The sequence below is a fragment of the Heterocephalus glaber genome, unplaced genomic scaffold (genome assembly GCF_053883595.1).
Source record: "Heterocephalus glaber isolate CG9 unplaced genomic scaffold, H.glaber_assembly_v1.0 deba00000546, whole genome shotgun sequence".
Taxonomy (NCBI): Eukaryota; Metazoa; Chordata; class Mammalia; order Rodentia; family Bathyergidae; genus Heterocephalus; species Heterocephalus glaber.
The window spans coordinates 30,244,109-30,264,934 of record NW_028258147.1 but is presented as its reverse complement, the minus strand read 5'-3'; the positions used below and the strand labels follow the sequence as shown (position 1 = coordinate 30,264,934).

Sequence of the window (20,826 nt, the reverse complement as noted above, 5' to 3'; positions counted from 1 at the left end):
GGGATGAAAAAAGGAATTAAGATGTGCTATGTACTTGTACCAGCTTCTCACAAGAAATGTAAACATTATGGAGTGCACACATGTACTAATAAACTAAAATAAATAAGAAGAAATTAATGTATTTAGGTTATCCCATTATCTAATCCATCAATGTGAATTAAATTGCCCTCTTCTGTGGATGAAGATCAATGATGTTCTGAGAAAGGCTGGCAGACAGAGGCCTGGAAAATATGAAAGCCTTAAAGATAGAGAAGATGGGGCACAGTGGGTGGGAGAGGAGAGTCTGACAACAACCTTGGTCTCTTTCCTGCCCAGCTGAGTCAAGGGGTGCTCTGCACTGAGCAATGCTAGAGAATTAGGCTGAGATTTCATGGTAGTGGGTCTTAAATGCTGAGCTGATCTACTACATAGAAAGCCATTAAAGATTTTAAAGATTTTTCAAGATGAAAGATGTATAGAAACACAAATCAGTTGAGCCTTCCTATTTCGAAACATCAAATACCAAAGTTAGCCAGACTCCTGCCTGAACACCTCTGAGAAAGGCATTGTTCTCTTCCCGTCTTTATCCTTCCATGCAAACTGACTGATCCACATCAATTCAATTCACTACAAACTCCATACATATTATATATCAGTGCTGTTACAAATTTCAGAAACATCTGCTGAAAGTACTATTTTCTGGCTTTACTTCTCATTTTGAATATTTTCTTTCATTTCCTCCCATTTGTGAAGCCTTGGGTGACATTCCGTCAGGAAGTAAACTTTCCAAGTACTGTCATGTTAGAGCCTTAGGAGAGAACTGATGTGGCCCAGAGTGTTAACAGGAGCGCTCTGTATGATGAGAAATGTATGTTTTCTTTATGCTGGCCAAATTTTTCTAGACCAGAAAGTGAAGGTTTTTTAAATATTAGCATGTAGTATATTTAACAAAGTGCTTACTGAAAATCCCACAAAATATGTCTTTCCTGCATATTTTTAAAGCACACAGGCGCTCACCTTGGTTTGTGTAAGCATTCAGCGGTGCATGTTATACTTTACTTTGGCTGATGTGATACATGTTGGAAGGGTGGCTCCCTTCAGACTCCAAGTAAACTTGGCAAGCTATTTACAAAGCTCGTCCAAGGATAGGGTGACTTGAGTGAGTTCTGTACGAGAGCCTTCATGCCTGCTGTATGAGTATATGTTTAAATTCACAGTTCGACTCATCACACCCACTGCCCACCAAACTAGCTGAGGTCAGGGTTTCATCGTCTGTTACTTTAGGCTGTGGCCCTAACCTATATTCTCACTGTCTCCAGATTCTAGTCTTGCCCACTCCCTTTCCCTGTTCAGGTTGCCTCCATAATCTTAACATCAGAAGTTATCTCCGGTGTTGTTAAAACCTCCAGTTTCTCTGGATGATTGGGATCAGTCATTTTCTTTGAGAATCAGGCCACCCCCAGAGATATATCTCAGAGTCTGTACAAAGGACTGGTTGGGTAGAAGATATGTGTGGTTCCAAAAGCCATATTTAGCATCACCAGGGACTTAGATTTCTTTAAAAATTTTAAATAATACTTATGAGTTGATTTGTAATTTGTGATTTATTTTTATTAAAAGTGGGATACTTATCTCTAGGAAGAAGTCCAAACTTTTTCAAGGCCCTACATGTTATAATTCATGACTAACTTCTAGAACAGTTTCCTGTTTTGATATTACTAGTCTCAGTAGTTGATATTACAATACTAGTAAGAGAAGGTTTTTGAAGGACTTTTACTCTGGTTGTAAAGGTAGATACAAAAATCTTATTTTGAGTAGTCTGAGATGTATCATAAAGATGTACGCAATTGGGGATGCAAAAATAGAAGAGATCAACAGATCTTTGAAGGAAGTGCTAGTTATTGGAGCTGCTTCATAAAGGGCAAACGAGACAGAGTTGAATTTGAGTCCAATTTTGGATATGGAATTGATAGGACTTAGTCTCTCTTATATATCCTGATGAGAAGAGAAATGAAAGAGGACTCATAGTAACCCCACCCTGATCCCATATGAATGACAGTACCAGTAGGCACGATGAGGAACCAGGACCAAGGAGTGGATCTCAGCATGAAGTAGGAGCTCTGCTTTGAAGGCATCAAGTGCTAGGTGCTTATGAGACATTTAGGTTGGAACATCCAGTTCAAAGTCTGACTCCTCAGAAGGATATCCTGACTGGAGATGCTAATTTGTGGGTGATTAGCGGAAGACATAGGTATAAGTATTACCCAGAATGACTATGTGATATAAGAAAAGATGTGGTGAAGGACAGAACCACAAAGAATGGCTTCAAATGAATTTTTTTTGTGTTTTTTGTTTGTTTGTTTGTTTTTTGGTACTGGGGATCGAACTTGGGTCCTTGTGCTTGCGCAGCAGGTGGCAAATCCACTGAGCTAAATCCCCAGCCCCCAAATGAATTTTTTTAAATCTAAAGTAAAATTGAGAGATCAACTTTTTCTTTTCCTATTTACAACTTTAAAATATAAGAAGAATCACCATCTGAAATATCTGTAAGTGGAAATATATAAATGCAGCTAGGACATTGTATTTTAATTGAAAGTGCATCTAATCACAACAAAACAAAAATGAAATGTGCTTTGTATCTCCCTGAGTCCACTCACTGACAGTGAGAAAATGTCAGGTTTGACTGAGAGTTCCCTCAGTTTTTTTGCTATCTCTTTTACCTCTTGGAAGCCAGATTCTATTGATTTCTTAAGTCATAAATTATTTTATTATTCCAATACACAGTTTTTTAGAATGATGTATTCTACTTAGCAGTAATCGTCTTACTTGGTGCTATATAAAGTAAGTGTGATAGCAATTAGAAAAGAGAAAGAAATAAAACGAATAAAGATAGGAAAGGAAGAAGTTAAACTGTCATTATTTGCTGACTATATGATACTTTACACAGAAGACCCAAAAAACTCGGTCAGAAGACTTGACCTAATTGACAGATTCAGTAGAGTAGCTGGATGAAAGGTCAACAATCAAAATAAATATCCTTCTTATACTCAAATAGCAGACCCATGGAGAGAGAAATTTGGGAAATAATTCCTTTTACAATAGCATCTAAAAAAAATGAAATATCTAGGAATCAACCTAACAAAGGAAGCAAAAGACCTCTACACTGAAAACTACAGCACTTTGAAGAAGGAGATTGAAGAGGATACAAGAAAATGGAAAGATATCCCTTGTTCCTGGGTAGGAAGAATCAGTATAGTGAAAATAGCCATACTTCCAAAATTACTATGTAGATTTAATGCAATGCTGATTGAAATTCCAACAATATACTTCACAGAACTAGAGAAAACAATCCAAAAATTCATTTGGAACCAGAAGAAACCTAGAATAGCAAAAGCAATTCTAGGCAACAGAGATATGGGAGGGGGTATCACAGTCCCCAACTTGAAACTATACTACAAAGCTACTGTGATAAAAACAGCATGGTACTGGCAAAGAAACAGACCCGAGGATCAGTGGAATAGACTAGAAGATGCAGAAACAACTCCAGACATACTCAGCCACCCCATCTTTGACAAAGGAGCCAACCACCCTCACTGGAGGAAAGATAGCCTATTTAATAAATAGTGTTGGAAAAACAATTTCAACCTGCCAAAGATTAAAACTAGACCCATACCTATCACCATGCACTGAACTAAGATTGAAGTGGATTAAAGATCTAAATATTAAGACAGAAGCACTAAACTTGCTGGAAGAGAAGTTAGGTAGAACTCTTCATGACATTGGCATAGGAAAAGACTTTATGAACAAATCCTCAGTAGCACGGGAACTAGCACAAAGAATCAACAACTGGGATCTCATTGTATTAAAAAGCTTCTGATAAGAAAAGGTCCAAGGGTTTGGGAATGGTGGAAGGGAAAGGGGAAAGGGAAGAAGGGAAAGAAAAAAATTATGAGAAAAAAAAAAAAGGAATCAAACTCTGTGTAGATAGGGAAGGGTGGAGGGGGTGAAGGGTGCACAGGTAATGGGAGAAAAAATAAAAACTAAGATGCATCATGTTCTGGTAAAAACACCCAATGATAAATGTAAATGTATTTTATACCTAAAATGTACCAATAAATATATATATTTAAAAAAAAAAGCTTCTGCACTGCAAGAGAAACTACCAACACAGCTAAGAGACAACCTACAATGTGGGAAGAAATTTTTAGCAGCTGTACCTCAGTCAAAGGTCTACTATCGAGAATATATAAAGAATTGAAAAAAAAAATCAGACCCCCCAAAATTCAAAGACCCAATTCAAAAATGGGCATCCAAAATGAACAGACATTTCTCAGACAAGGAAGTAAAAGCAGCAAATAAATATATGAAAAAATGTTCAACATCACTGGTCATTTGAGAGATGCAGATGAAAACAACACTGAAATTCCACCTCACCCCAGAAAGAATGGCTGCTGTCAAGAAATCAACCAATAACAAATGCTGGCTGGGATGTGGAGAGAAAGGAACCCTTCTCCATTGTTGGTGGGAGTGCAGACTGGTGCAAGCACCATGGAAATCAGTATGGAGATACCTCAAAGAACTAGAACTACAGGTCCCATTTGACCCAGCTATTCCCCTACTGGGTATCTTCCTCAAAGAATTAAAAGAATCGTACCACAGCGATATATGTGCACCTATGTTTATAGCGGCACAGTTTGTAAAAGCTAAAGCTTGGAAACAGCCCAAGTGCCTATCAACTGGAAACTGGATAAAGAAGATGTGGTTTTTTTATAAAGTGGAGTACTACTCAGCCATAAAGAATGAGAAACTAGAGACATTTATAGCTAAATGGATGCATATTGAGGTCATACTCTTTAATGAAATAAATATGACACACATGTGTAAATACAAAATAGTTTTTCTAGTGTGAGAAACTGAAAGTGTAAATAAGGATGAAAATGATTAAAATGAATAATTGATAATTTGAAATAGAAAAGGTCCAAAGGTGTAGGGGTGGCGGGAGGGGAAGGGGAAAGGAAAGGAAGGAAAGAAAAAATTATGAGAAAAGAAAAAAAAGTGGAACCAAAATCTATGTAAATAGGAAAGGGTGGAGGGGGTGAAGGACTCATAGTTAATGGGGGAAAAATAAGAACTAAGATACATCACGTTCAGGTACAAGCACCCAATGATAAATGTAAACGTATTGTATACCTAAAATGTACCAATAAATATATGAATAAAAATAAATAAATTAAAAAAATAAAGTAACTGTGTATCTCACAGTCAGCCTGTTCCAATTAAGAGGCCTGAGGTACAGTAATTGCTTTGTGCCTTACCTCATGGCAGTAGCAGGATGCCCTCTGAGCACAGGATGGAGTGGCATGTCCTGCCCTGCCCCCTGGCTCCATTCCCAATCTGACCCAGACTTAGCCATCTCTCCAAGGTGATAGGTGGAGAAGCCTCAGGCTTCTAGTGAAATCCAGTTGCAGAGTATTAAGAACTCAGGCCAGGAGCTTAGCTCCTCTAAGCCAGAGGCTTTGCAGGCCCTAGGAGGGCTGGGGAAATCAAGAGCCCAGTGACCTCATAAAACACAAGAAGCCCCTCTCTTCACAGAGGGCTGCCCTGTATGCTGAGGGCTCTGCTTGTAAGCAGCAGGCACCAACTCCAGCAGGATTTCCTGGGAGGAAACCTGGTACTGACACCACCTGTAATGGAATTTATAGGAAGGAAGTCTGGTACTTAGAGAATCAACAGGAGGTAGAAGGACCAGGCTTGAAAAAGGGACAGGGCCGAGGGAACCAGACATGGAACCTAAGGAAGAATCTTGCCACAATGTTGGGCATCATTGCTGCTACTCCCTGTTGCCTCAGATGAACTTAAGTGTCCCTTACATTTTGCCTCCCAGGATCCAAAGTCAAAGCATGAGTTGGAAACACCCAGTCTGACTTCCCACATCTTATCTGTGTCCCTGCAGGAGTCAGATGAGGGGGAAATGACTTTAGAGTAGCAAAGTAGGGTCTAGCATGTCACCAATGCAGAATTACTGCAAAGGGAACTTTTCCCTGGAAAGAGACTTTCATATTGTATTACCAAACAATGTCATGTGTTTCATTGCACCTGGATTTCAAATTTGTAAGGCCATCAGAGAACATCAAAGATCAGAGGATGGTGGCATATTAAAATTAGCCACATTGGTTTTTGTGTATCATGGACTAGTACAGGAAATAACTCCTCCAGAGCTCATGCAAGTGGTCAGACCTTGTGCTACTGAGACCTTCAGAAAGTCTTAAGGAAAGAGGACAGTGGTCAAAGGTTTTTCCAACCAGTGGGGAATGTATGCAGCAAGTGAAGACCGCAGAATATGGATTCTAAATAAAATAATGTGCCTAAAAGATGCCATTGTTTAAATTAGCCCCTCAGACTGACAGGTAATTAAATTCTGCCACTGCTTTAATTTCTTGTGTGGATCTGGATACAGGAAGCCATACATGGGTGGTAAGTATTTTTTCCCCTCCAATCTCAGAGGAAATGTAACCGGGTATGAACCAGGGGCACAACTCATATATCAGTAGTCAGTAGAGGGTCTACATAAATCCTTTCCTTTAAAGTTATTTAACTGTTTTCAAAATGGTTTCAACAGAAGTAATTCCAATTGCACCAGAAAGGAAACCAGAGTCTTAAAGAAAAATACATGCTCTTTGCTGAGCAAGACAAACATAGGAGTATGCAGAGAAACAAACCAGTCTCTTGTGTTTTATTTCCTTAACAAATCCACTGAAACACTTACTTTATGTCTTTAAAAGGCTGATAGACAAAGAATTCTGTGGCTGCAAAAAATTAGTGCCTACAACTGGTCTGTAACCACTTTAAAAAGGCAGATATTTTTTAAATTTTGTCTGTTATTTACAGTATTTTATTATGGAACTTTTCACATATTATAAACACAATAAATATTTTTGTGTGCTTTAAAAAAACATTGAAAACACTCACTGGAGAAGGATTTTTAAATTTAAGGAATTAGGCAAATTACTATTTTCCTGCATATGTCTATGCATAAACTAACACATTGTATCAAAAACTTAACCTTTTTTTGTAGCCAAACCTTTCATAGAATAATATTTTTCCAATAAGCTCTAGGTGACTTTCTGTCATGGTGGTTTCTTTTTACTCTTCTAAGACTTAGTGCTTAAAATACAAATGTTCCTACCTGTGAAGATAAGAACTCAATACTATTAGAGGATGACTAATCCAAAGTCATTTGGTAAAACCACCTCAGTTTGGAGAACTAGAAGATGTGAATGGACAAACTAGATGGCGGTACTGAAAGCGCAGTTGTTATCTACACATGATAGACTGACAATGAATGAATTTAGACTTTGATCCATTGAATCTGCAGAATGAGAAGAAAGAACTAATCTTTATTAAGCGAGTCCCCCCTTAATTTTTGAAGTGCTTGCTCAACTGTCACCTCAACGTAGCCTTTCCTGGACACCACTTTAAACCGAGACTCTCTCCTCCGACACTGCAGCTGACCTTCCACCGGTCATACTGCAGTCCTGTCTCCATGGTGTCTGTCTTTCAGGGGAGGTCCTGCTGTGATTAGCGAGGCACGTGGCATCATGGTTACAGATCACAGCCCCCGAAACGAGCAGAACCAGATGGAATGTGGGACTCGGTGTGGCTGGGAAATTCTTCTGGTGGAAATTGCAGTTTCTGTCTATAAAACTGGGCTAACAACTGTGCTAAGTTCTGAAAAACAAATTCGATTATCCAGTGAACACTCACTGTGGTGGGTATTATTATATAGCTCCTATACCCCTGCCACCAGACTGTAAAACCAGGGAAGGCGATGTCCTTCACTGGCATTCGTAGTTCTGATAGCAACCATAAGCCAGTGGTTTAAACAACAGAATGTCAACATTTCACAGTTCTGAAGGCTGTAAGTTTGAGACCATGATGTCCACAGGCATGGTCCTTCACTGTTAGGAGCGTCTCTTCTGTGCTGCCCCTGAGCTCCCGGTGGTTTGCAGACAATCTTCAGTGCTCTTGGCTCATAAAAGCAAGGCTCTAGTCTCTGGCTTCATCACATGGTGAGCACATGTGCCTCTGCATTTTCCATTCATAGACTCCAGTCATTGGATTTGATGCGTGCTCCCCTCCACTCAGACCTCATCTTAAATGTGTCTGCAATGACCCTATTTCTAAGCAAGGCCACATCCTAAGTTACTGACTTCAGTATATGAATTGGTGGTGGGAGGGACACACTTTCACCCATGGCACTGTCCTGATCACCTTTTATATGTGGTATTTGCCCTGCATTTAGTGCATGGCTCCTGGATCCATTTGATTTAAAGAAATGTCTTAAAGATTCAGCTATGGAGTCTCTTTCCAGAAGCAGATTAATCTTGTACAAACAGCCTCTCATTCCAAGGCTCACCAGAAGAGGAGACTTCCAACTAGTTCCTTGCTGTGCTCTGCTCTAAGTCAGCATGACACATCATGTCAAGGTGGATACTCTGTTCAGGACTTCTTAGGCAGGATTCCTATGGGAAGATAGCAGAAGTGTCTTTACATATGGATAGAGGCTGAGGTAAGCCACTTGTAGCAAGATTTATACAGTTTATTTGTCTAAATCTCTGGGTAACTCAGTGTTCTTTTCCAAATTTTAAATGCAACTTTTAATTTCATAAATGTAACCCCAGAGATATGTTAATAATAAGTAACAGTTCCCCTCAAACTGTTTTACACTCTTTTTCGTATGTAAGTAGCGTAGTTATAAAGTACTATAGTAAAGTTGACTCTACAATCTGTGTGCATGCATACCGGATACAGTATTTCAATGAATGTTCTCATTTAAAAAGTTTAATACATCAATTGCAATGTTATATTTTACATATCCATGATTTTTAAATTGATATTTATTTCACAATTCTTAATAATGTCTGAATTTTTGATATTGCTTTTCAAGCCATACATATTTATGTGGGCATTTAAGGCTACATTTAGAATGTGTTCTGTAAATGATTGGTGCTGAAAATTCTGTATTGATACAACTCAGCATTTATTATTATGGGAATGGGATGATCCATAGAGCTTGGGATCTATAGGAAGTCTGTGAGTATTTGTTGAATGAATGAATGAATGAATGAATGAATGAATATGTGGCATTGGGGGAAAGAAGTGGTTCATTTTTTATTTTGAAGTGAGAAGCAGTGAGTAGCCCCATTTTTTTATCATTTCTATTTTCTCTTTTTAAATTTTTTTACAAGGAGAAGTCAGCAGCAAATTTGTTTTTAGATACAAATTTTACCTTTTAAAAATATTCTTAGTTGCAAGCACAAGGACCCGAGTTTGATCCCCAGTACCAAAAAGAAAAAAAATGTATATTCTTAGTATGTTGGCAGGACATCATGATTACATTTATCATCAGGAGCTGGTGCATGCACAGAACACATCTTAATTTCTTTTTTCATCCCCTGTCCTTCCCATCCCTTCCTGCTCCTTCTGACTCTTGGTTCCCTTCCCATTTACAAAAGCTCTATTGCCATTTTTTCTTCAATTCTTTTCTTTTCTATCTGTCTCCCTCCTCTCCCTCTCACTCCCTCAATCTCTTGTCCCCCTTCCCATTTGAGAAAGATCCTCCTACCTTCTGTTATCTATCTTTTATTTTGTTCTTTATTTACCTTTTTAGGCTTTTCATATATAAGAGAAAACATGATATTTAAACTTATGTGTTTGATTTATTTCACTTAGAAATATAACTTAATATTATAGTCTCCAGCTCCATCAATTTCCCTACAAATGCCTCAGGCTTATCCTTCTTCATGGCAGAGTAGTACTCCATGTATAAATAGTAGTACTCTATGTATAAATACCACATTTTCTTCATCCATTCATTTGTTAATGGGCATAATGGCTGTTTCCAGAATTTGGCTATTATAAATTTTGCTGCTATACCCAGGGGTATGCATGTATCACTATAATATAATGATTTTAACTCTTTTGAGGAGATGCCTAGAAGGGGAATAGCTGGGTCAAATGGAATTTCTAGTTTTAGTTTTAGAGGAATCTCCACACTGATTTCCATGTGGTTGTACTAGTTTATCTTCCCACCAAGATCTTCCACTTCTCCTTCCTGGTGAGGCATTCCTCACCAGCATTTGTTATTATTTGATTTCTTGATGATAACCATTCTTTCTAGAGTGAGATGGTATCTCTGTGTTGCTTTAACTTGCATTTCTCTAATGGCCAGCAATATCGAACACTTTTTCATGTATTTGTAAGTTGTTTCTTTTAAATTCTCATCTGAACCAATGAAATAAACTACCTACAGTAAATATAACACTGAATTCAAAAACTGTGAAAAAAAAGTTTAAATTTTGTACATCATTTTATTTTCTCAGTTGAATTTTCCTGTGACATCTTTCCTGTCTCCCAAATCCCTCATACTGTGGTTGAAGATTTCAAGTGCTCTAGAATAAAGGGGCCTCTAAGAAAACAAGTGGAGAGAAGAGGGAGAAGGAGCATCCATTGCCAAGGGCAGGAAGGGTGCTGCAACATCTGGCTGCGGTAGCTCACTGGGTCCATTCGTTAGTGCTCATTAAATTCACATTAATTCATGAACTTTCTGAATGTACAAATGCCATTCTGGGGCTGGTTGCTTTCTCCCAGACCAATGGCACTGACTTTGTGGGTCTATCTCTGGTTGTTTACTTGCCAATGGCATTTGACCTGGGGTCAGACCTGTATTTAACCCTTTCCTGTAGGTCAAAAATAAATTAATTTGGCGAAAATTAAATTGGAAATGAGTCATCTGCACAACAGGTGTTCTCCTTGGAAAAAGTGCTCCAGGTGGAAGCATTTTGAGATCTGTTCCTGAGCCATCTCTGAAGAAGCGTCAGAGGTCAGGGAGGCAATTCCAAGGCATCCCACATGGCAAGGGCCTGGAGGGGAATGGAACAGGTGCCCACTCTGTGCCGTTTTCTCAGCAGCTTGGGGAGACTTTCAAAGAGGCCCGTTTTGGAGATAATTTATTCATATATTCATGAACATTTTTTCTTGGGCATTCATTGTAGACTGATTTACTTAGAAGTTGCCCTAAATGATTGGAACTTTACCCTTTACCCCTACCTCCCACCATCAACCAAAGACTTTGATTTGAAGAAAGAAAGTTTTGCATTTTTCTTTTTCTTTATTCTAGAGGATGAGGAAGATGAAGAAATGGTGGAACCCAAAGTTGGCAATGATTCAGAACTGGAAAGTCAAGACAAAAAGCAGGAAGTGAAGGAAGGTATGATATAGGAGATAAACTGAGTAATTATTTTATTGTTTTGTTTCCTTTTACCAATATAAGAGATGATAGAGGTAAATGAATTTATATTCCCTGCATGGAAAGTTTTTGTGATTATTTATTGTATTACACTTAGCAACATAAACTAATCTCTAAATTTATTTCTTGATTGATACCAACAAATAAATGGAGACAATCTCCATTTCCAGTCATCACCCCAGTAACATTATTACTAAATAGTGATAAAATAAGAAACATTATCAATTATCATGTTATGTAGTTCACTCATATTCTCTATGTTAATAATAAAGGGGGGGCAAGTGTAATTATTTTGTCAATAGGTTGTGCTCATGCGTTTTACATAGAAATATTGAGAGTGATCATCACCATTAACTGTACTGTTAAAAATTTTGCTCCATAGGTCAGGGATTTAGCTCAGTGGTTTTGCTGCCTGCTGCGCAAGCACAAGGACCGGAGTTCGATCCCTGGTACAAAAAAAAAAAAAAAATTTTGCTCCACCACTCTACTCGTTTTGCCACTCAAGCACTCTAACCTTCTATGTATTCCAGTGATAATAGTAGGTAACATTTACTAAGGGCTTATGGATATACATGGCTCTCTCCTAAGTAGTCCACAAATATTATCTACTCTTCAGAACATCATTTTGATATATGCTATTATTAACACTATTTTATAGGTAGAGAACAGGAAGAGAAAAGTTAAAAACTTACCCAAGGGTATATAATTTATAAGCATGAGATAAGATTTATGATTGAATCCAAAACCTGTACATTTCACAATTACATCTTCATAACATTTACTTACAAATCTAATTCTTTATTACTTTGAGACTGTTAGCACAGGAGAGAATTTCAAAATTGTGATTTTCATGGTAAAAATGGAGAGTGGTACCAGAGAACTGGGTGTAAAAATGTTCTTCCATGTTTCTAACTGAGTTTATCAAGTAGAGATTAATATAACTAATTAGCATCTCATTTGATTTATACATTTTAAAGATGGCCATGGCTGTAGCACAGTGTACAGCACACAGCACTGAAGACTTTCGTAGGAACCTGTGTGTACTGATCCTGCATCCTTACCTCAATCCCTTGTGCTCTCTTGAGAAATATTTGTGTAGCCTGCATACCTGTTACAGATTACATCCACTTACACTTACATTTTTGCATAGATATCATATGGAGTAAGATGAGATAATTTTTTTTAATTGTTAAGAATTGCCACATATTTAGAATTATTTGATGTTGTGTCTGAGTGTGTGTTTAATGTGTTTTGATTTATTTTATGCAAGCTCAGTTGCCTAAAAGCCATTTCAGGGTAGTAATAGAAAAGCACAGGGTCTGGAGCCAGACTACTCCAGATCAAATCATGGCTATGCCCCTTATTATCTGTGTGATCATTGCTGACAACCCAGCTTACCTCTTCATGACCTTCTTTATAAAACTTAAAGGGGTTAGTATGGAACATTATCACAGGTATAGAAAGAGAAAAAATGAGTCCAGAGCCATTAAAATATGTTCTTTTTCCTTTTGTAAAATATGCTTAAAATATAATGGGTGATATGGAAACTAGGATAGTTTTTGTGGTCTTGGCCTGGGTTCCCCATCACTACCCCCAGCTCTGATACCTGTCTCCCAATTATCTTCCCTTGGCAAAGAAAAATATCCTCTTCCTCAAGCTTAGAATGAAAGCACCCTTCAGTTTCAACTGAAGGGTGCTTTCATACTTCATGGAATTGATTAAAGCCATGTTAAAAATAAAAAAAGAAGTTTGAAAGAGCATTTCCTGCTACCCCTTCACTGTGTGCCTTTTTCTCCATTAATGGCTTTTCTGCAAATTAGCACATAATGGGTTAAAAGCATGTTTATGTTGGCATCAAGCTATCTGGCTTTTTTTTTTTTTTTTTAGGAAGACAGTATTTTGAAAGTTTTAAAAGAATCTCTAGTAGATATAATCATGGCGCCATTCACAGGCCGGCATAGTACTTGGGGCTGTGTCAGCACTTCCATTATGAACCCTGCGTTTCAGGGATTTATTACTTAGCCATAAAAATTTGCTCTGGGCTGAAACTTGACATACACGGTTTCAAACCAGGGAACACATTTTTAAGAAATCTGTTTGGCACTTCTTTTTCTTTTTGGAATGAAAGGGGAAAAAGTGGAGAGGGAGATATGAGGGGGAAATCAGTACTCACTAGCTTTTGACATGTTTGCTTATGTGACTTCAAAATGCATTAAATAGTGAAGAAATAAAGTTTTGATTTATTAATGTTTTCATTTTTTATGCAGAATAAGTCAGGAAAAAATCTGCAAGTATGTCTCAGCTTTTAATTAAAATTTGGGAAATTTCTGTATGTCAGTGCCCCAGTGTCTTCCTATTAAAGAATCAAGACAGAACCCCAACTCTTGAAAACACAAATTAATTCATAAACCTCTCAGTAACTCCAAAAGAAGGAGTTCTCTGCATTAGTTCAGTTCAGCTTCCTTACAGCTGTTTATGAACTGATTTTACTATCAAATTCCCATTACAGCCACAGTCCCAATTTAGCCTGATATTTTCTTGGCTATGTGGGTTCATTTTTCTTTTTGGTAATCTTGCAAATTATTTTTAGATATAACTTATTATATTGAAATTTAATACCACATCATTGAAACAAGGCCAGGCATTTCTGAAGTAGGTATTTTTTTTTTTTTTGGTCAGCATAAATTTCCTTTATTTTTGCATTTATGGTAGGATTTTGTTTTGAGGTTTTCCTTATCAAGTGAGTATAAAGTTTTCAAGTCATTTAAGATGAAAATGGACATGTGGAAATTAACTTAAAATTAATTTTCTTTTTCTGTAAAGTCTACCTCTTCATCTTCATCATCTTCTGCATGTTGATCCTTTCTTAATCGACAGGTAGATACCTGTCCTGTTCCAGATACACCCTTAGCTGACAGTGATCTCTGAAGAGGTGACTTTGAATTTGCTTTTACAATATCTAAACGAGATGGATAATCTAGTGGATACAGAGAATTTCGGAAAACCTCTAAATCTTCATCCTCATCAATCTTTTGTATATTTTGGTAGGCAGCAGTGTAGACCTCTAAAGCTTTGCCATGAAATAATATTTCGATTGTGATAAATTCTGAAAATGTATTATTGATATCCTTTATTTTCTGCTCTTTGAAATTGTCAATAGTTTCCTCCAGATGATGAGTTGTTCGGGTAACATCTGTTGAAGCTATGTGTAATTCAGCTTCTGCCTGTGAAATTACATGTCCATCAGATGGGTTTCGTTGCCGTGTTCTTTCTGAGTTAACTGCTTAGCTTCTCTATTCCTTGCTGTTAACGCTGCTTTGAGATCATCCCGTTTCAGTTTTACAATTGTTCCATAAGCTTTCAAAGGTTCAACCACTTTGGCTTCAAGTCTTTCAACCTCTGCTTGTCGATAATCCTGAAGTTTGGCAAACTCATCAGCAAAATTTTTCAGGCCTTGCTTTAAATTTGGGGTCTCTGTAGAGGCATACATGTTAATTTCATTCACCGGGAGGTCTGCTTTGTCTCGCAGTCTGGCAGTTTTCCTCACATAAGCAGCAAAGATTTGGCACAGCTCCCCAACATGCTTCTCCACATTTGTGACAGCATCTTGCAGTTGTCTGCTTTGAGCGTCCCGGCTTTCCAGGGTGCCCCTTAACATCTTGCCTCTAAAACGGCCAGGAGCCAGGGGCTGCAGCCCAACGACTGAGGCTCCTAGGTGCCCGAAGCGCCTGAAGCAGGTATTTTTTAAAAATAACTTTTAATCTGAAATGAAGTATTAAAATACTCAATGTAAATCGTGGGCTTCATTATGAACTTTGTATATTTATACAGGAAAAAATTCTAAGAACCTTAAAAGTCAAAATTTATAGAATAAATAAGGTCAGTTAAAGAGAAATTGATACAGTACTTACTAGGTGAATAAGAAAATACAGCAAATAAGATAGAAACATTTTGAAAGGTATGCAAAAAGTATTTTCTTTTTGCGTTAACGGGGATCGAATTCAGGACCTCAGGAGCTTGTGTTTGCGAGGCAGGCAGGGAGCCATTGAGCTAAATCCCCAGCCCCAGAAAGTATTTTCATATGTAAAATTAAGAGAAATGCAATCAAAAGAATTAGATGGGAATCCTAAATAAAATTTCTATTAGGTTTTAATTTTGCAGGACACAGATTCATAGAATTAGTCTTCTAAAGTTTGAATTTCATGAATCTGGTAATTTCTTGCATCCATGTTAATCAAGCTAAATATCACTGGGTAAATTTTGGTAAATTTGAAAATTATCTTGTTATTTAAAATATATGTAAGTCATATCCATGTGTTATTTATTTTCATAATCTTTTAAAGACTCTATTATCATGAACATATTATTGCTAGTACAAATGAACAAGTTTCACTGTGGTCTTTCCATACATGCATATATCAACCAGTGATCATGTCTCCGCTCCCTTCCTGACCCTCCCCCCTTCTCCCTGAACCCTTCCCGAGATCCTAATAGTACCTCTTCTACTTTCAGGTGATCTTTATATTTTGTTTTGTTTTCATTTCTACATAATAAGAGAAAACATGAAATGTCTGTCTTTCTATAGCTGGCTTATTTCACTTAGTATGATGTCTTCCAGTTGTATCAATTGTCCTGCAAATGACAGGATTCCATTCGTCTTATGGCTGAATAGTATTTCATTGTGCATATAGAACATGTCTTTATGCATTCATCTGCTGATGGGCACCTAGGTTGACTCCATATCTTGGCTATTTTGAATATTGTCCAAATGAACATGGGTATAGCTATTTCTTTTGTATGCTGACTTCACTTTCCTTTGGATATATACCCAGGAATAGCACAGCTAGATCATACGATAGTTCTACTTTTAGTTTTTTGAATAAGAAAGGGCACTTTACATGCACGAAGTGTTATTAACTGTCAACACTTGAAAGAAATATGTTGTGAAACCAACCAACCAATCTATTATTGTATTTTTTGCTAAACTTGTAAGAAAAATAAAATGTTATTGTCTTAGTCACTTTTTCATCACTGAGACATGAAACCTGATACCCTCAATCTAAAGGAGAACAGATTATTTTGGCTCACAGTTTTAGATGTTCCAGCTGCTCATCCCATGGCAGCCAGGAAGCAGAGAGTGAGGGGAGGAGCTGGGGAGGGAGAATCACCTTTCCAGGTCACACCCCAGTGATACACCCCTTCCAACCAGACCCCACTGCCTAACAGCACATGAAGCCCTGAAGTCTTCAGTGGATTCATCCGCTGGTGAGTATAGTGCCCCATGGCCCAATCACCTTCCAAAAGCTCCACTTCTAACCACATGAGGCTTTTGAGGTACACTTTAAATCTAAACAGTAACAATTATCTATGCTTTTGTTTTGTTCTGGTATGCCTTTTGCTCTTAAATCAGTTCCTATCTTTATATCACAAATTTGTTAAAAACAATCCATTATGTTTCAGAGAAAGTTTCAGAAACATGTCAGGGAAAATTTGAGGTCCATCCTGGAATAAAACAATTATGGTTTTATCTGTTTATTTCTGTATTGCACATTTTGTGTATTCCACTAATCAACTTTTTATAACATCTAGAGAGGTTTTATTTCTGAATACATCTTTTGGTTGTGGTTCTGTGTTATTCCATCACATTTTCATTATATTATAACAACACTTAACAATTTAAAGATTTTTTTTAAGAAATGGGAGGTTTTAAAATAAAAAATAACTATGACCCTCTTTATTTTGTAAGTTGAATATTGTTTATGACTTTCTAAAGTAGTCATTGGCACATGCATGTTATTATTTAGTTCCAAAAAATCATGTCATTTGATCCCTGTTAGACATCAAAGCTTAATATAAAGTATGTTCTTTGTTTTGCCTCAATAGCAATTTAATTTCAGGCCAAATATTGCATTGTCAAGCATAATATCTGGAGAGGCTACTGCTTCACCTACCTGAACTCGGCCTCTGCAAATACACTTTGATCAGCCATTTATGTGTCTCTTAGAGAAGAGGTTGTATGTCTTGAAAGCTGGGATCAGAGTGACAGTAAGCCACAGGGAAGAAAAAAATTACAGAAAATTACACAGATACTATTTTTTTTATTCAAGGTAATGGACCTGTAAGGGAAGATATGGGTGAAATAGAAGTGGCTCCAAAAGATAAACAGAGACTAGGAAGATTTTTGATATCACCAAAAAATAAGTAGAGGGAAAAGGTTGCTACTTTTTTCTTAATTTCAAGTGTGTCTCAAGTCATCCATTAACAGTAGCCAAAGCTGAGTGAGTCTTTTTAAATAAGACAGTCTCTTGGCCCATACTCTCCTTATTAAAAGAAGTTTCTTTAGTTATAACTATTAAACAAAATAAAAGACACCCAGAATTTTGTAGGATTTTTTTTTTCTTTTGCCTGGTTACATTTAGTACTTTTATTGTATTATTGGGTGAGGTAATACAAAGGAGTTTTGGAAAATAGACTTATAAATTACTAGTTAACTAGTAATTATTGAAAGCTTATTTGCTCACTATTTATCTTTAACTCTCATACAAGACTAAAGTTTAGATGTCATTACCCCCATTTTATAAATAAACCTGCTCTTCAGAGAGATTCAATTAATGGGTTAAAAACTCAGGCAGGCAATGGCAGAGTCAATATTTGATTCTAGGTTGGCTTTGCAGAGTTCATGGTATTTATGACCCCTGCCTATTTCTCCAGTACTGAGCCAAAGTCTGAGTCTGCTCTTTGCCGGCCTCACCATTTCTTAAACTGGTGTCTGGGCAACACTGCATAGCAGAAGTTGACAGAGTTTTGGGAAAGTCCCAATGTACACGGGAATTGTAGGGCTCTGGGACTCTCAGCAGCAAAGAAATATTTCTCGCTATATTTAGGAATGCTGAGAACTGTGGTGTAGTCTGTATTTGGAGGTCATGTCTTGTGGTTGATGAGTCATGTTTTATCATGGTCTTACTCAGATAGCGTTTCTTAAGGTGTGAAACAACTACATCAGAATCCTTCTAGTTCCTTGAACAAATACAGAGTCTCACATCCTTCCAGAACCCCTGCATCATGGTCTGGGGCAGGGAAACAGAAGCCAAAAGGGAAGAGATGTCATGAATGTTAAAAGCTTGAGACCCACTACCTTGACAATGCAGAAGGCCTTCTTTACAGTTCATATTTCTTAGGATAGTGCCTTCGAGATACCATTAACCAAATCAAATAACGCTTCTAGAGAAGATTAGGCTGCAAATGGCCATACCTGAAAGCTTCCTCTGACCACATGGCCAGGTAGAAACTGGTCTTCAGGATGGAGATGGTCAGGGAAGTGTTTGGGAAACTCTGCCAGTGAGTGATTCCACCGGGGATGCAGCTATGACTTGAAAGCATGACTCCCCTCCTGCCCGCTAAAGTTTGGGAGTTTCTGTATACCTGAAAGAGAAATCAATCAAATGTTCATTGAACGCTCTCTGCACAGGAGTTGAACTGAGATTCCTCAAGAACTGTAAAAGCTCACCTGACAGTTTCTGCCCTTTAGGGCTTTCAGCAAGCGGAAGGGAGATTCTTCATCCTTCCCTTATGGCTTTATGCAAAAACTGCTACTGAAAGGATTGTGTAATCAGTTCATGACTCAGAGGTGAACTAACTTTCAGCCTCTGTGACATATTGCTGACTTACTTCATCTCTCTGGCTCACTTTGCATCTTCACATTTAGATTGATTACATTAATCACACTAAAAAAGAATGGCAGGGGCCGAGGATTTAGCTCAGTGGTTCCGCTGCCTGCTGCACAAGCACAAAGTCCTGAGTTTGATCCCCGGTACCAAAAAAAAAAAAAAGAATGGCATAAAATTAACTGTGAGGTGTTTTATAGAAGCACTTCTTGGCTCCATGTTTGTTTAAGGGCAGAAGAAGTGGTAGATGAAAACAAATTTGGAAAAAAAATGTTTAGGCTTTTTAATGAAGCTTTGTAACAATGTCAGCCTACCAACTAGCCATCTAAAATAAAATACATTTATCCAATAGAAAGAATAAAGGTACTATCTGGATCATATCATAGATAGTTCCTAATTATTTAATATATGTGGCTTCATAACAGTATCTAATATTGTATAGTTTTATAAATTGATGCTATTATGTCCTATTCTTGTTCTTTTTAAAGTTCAGTTATAAAGAAAATTACATTTAGAACTGATTACTAAAAACACAAAATTTATTTTCATTTGCAATAATTTTCAACTCTTCAAAATAGTAATTAGGCTACACATGGACTCTTTTGTGGGGATATCTGCAAAAGCTTTTGGTATAAATTTGAGAACAATTTAGAGTCCACATTAGCAATGGTTCATTTCATGTGACCTATCACTCCTTTGATAGGCCATCTCTTTTAAGAGTTGGAGTTTTCCCGAAAAGTTTTTAATTGACTTTTTTCTTTCTTAACCATTTTTTTTACATAAAAAGCCCCTCCCAGGGAGCTGACAGAGGAAGAAAAACAGCAGATTCTTCATTCAGAAGAATTCCTCATCTTTTTTGATCGAACAATACGAGTGATTGAAAGAGCACTGGCCGAGGACTCTGACATCTTTTTTGACTACAGCGGCAGAGAATTAGAGGAAAAAGATGGGTTAGTCTCCTATGTACATGTAAAACTATAGAGTATGATGAATTATCTTTGGTGCTTGGGTTTTTGTTGTTGTTGTTGTTGTTGTTGTTGTTGTTGTTGTTGCTAAGAGACAGGTCATTCTATGTCGCCCAGGCTGGCCCTGGATTTCTGGGCTCAAGCCATCCTCCAGTCTCACACTCCCAAGTGCCAGGAATACAAGCACACACCACTGTGCCTGGCTTTACCTGTGGATCCTAAATCCATTTATGCACTGACAAGGCAAACTGAAAGTCTACCATATCAGCAGAGGATGAGATTCCAGGACTGATCTTGCCTAACAGCTTTGTGTATGGGCTTTGGTTATAACTTAAGTTTCCTTGTAATTATCATGTGCCTCTGTGAAGTGTTTTTGAACTTGAGCTGGGGAACAGTTCAGATGATAGAGACTGGAAGAGTCACATACATTTTCCTTTGAATCAACAGCTTATTATAAGCAGCAAAAGGTGGCATTTCTTATATCCACTTATTTACTCTTGATGTCTAAGCAAACAGGAAGCCGAGGAAAATAAACATGAGATGTAAGAGAATGTCACTGATGTGGGAGACAATGAACAGACAGAACAATTTTTCCTCTTTTTGGTCATGTAAAACTAGTACCTTTTAGGAGATACATATGGCAATGATATAGTTATAGATAAACAAACAAACAACTAGTCAATAAAAAGAAAGGGGCCCAAATGTCTTTCTCTGTAACTATAGTACATCTGTTGGGAAAAGACAGTAACCATTAACCACCATCATGAGATAATAGGAGACACTTTAAAAGCTTTATAAAAAAGAGACAGCTGATTTTTTAGCGGCAGACTTCTTTTGTCCAGAACAATATATGAAGGTAAGATCACTTGCTTTTTTCATCAGAATTAATGTTTTTACTATTCCTAGAATT

The 20,826-nt window shown here is 37.4% G+C and overlaps 1 protein-coding gene and 1 pseudogene across 7 annotated transcripts in view; one reads left to right on the top strand and one right to left on the bottom strand.

Annotated features, from left to right (window-relative positions):
* The window catches only part of Dync1i1 (dynein cytoplasmic 1 intermediate chain 1), a 339,717-nt gene that overhangs the window by 192,361 nt on the left and 126,530 nt on the right, over window positions 1-20,826 (top strand). For all 7 annotated transcript variants that reach the window (XM_004862718.4, XM_004862716.4, XM_087204461.1 and 4 more), the window contains 2 exons: window positions 11,159-11,248; window positions 19,739-19,901. In XM_004862718.4, the coding sequence (XP_004862775.2) occupies window positions 11,159-11,248; window positions 19,739-19,901 (253 nt within the window). The remainder of the gene's footprint in view (window positions 1-11,158; window positions 11,249-19,738; window positions 19,902-20,826) is intronic.
* On the bottom strand, window positions 13,972-15,020 carry LOC147829661 (CBY1-interacting BAR domain-containing protein 1 pseudogene; annotated as a pseudogene).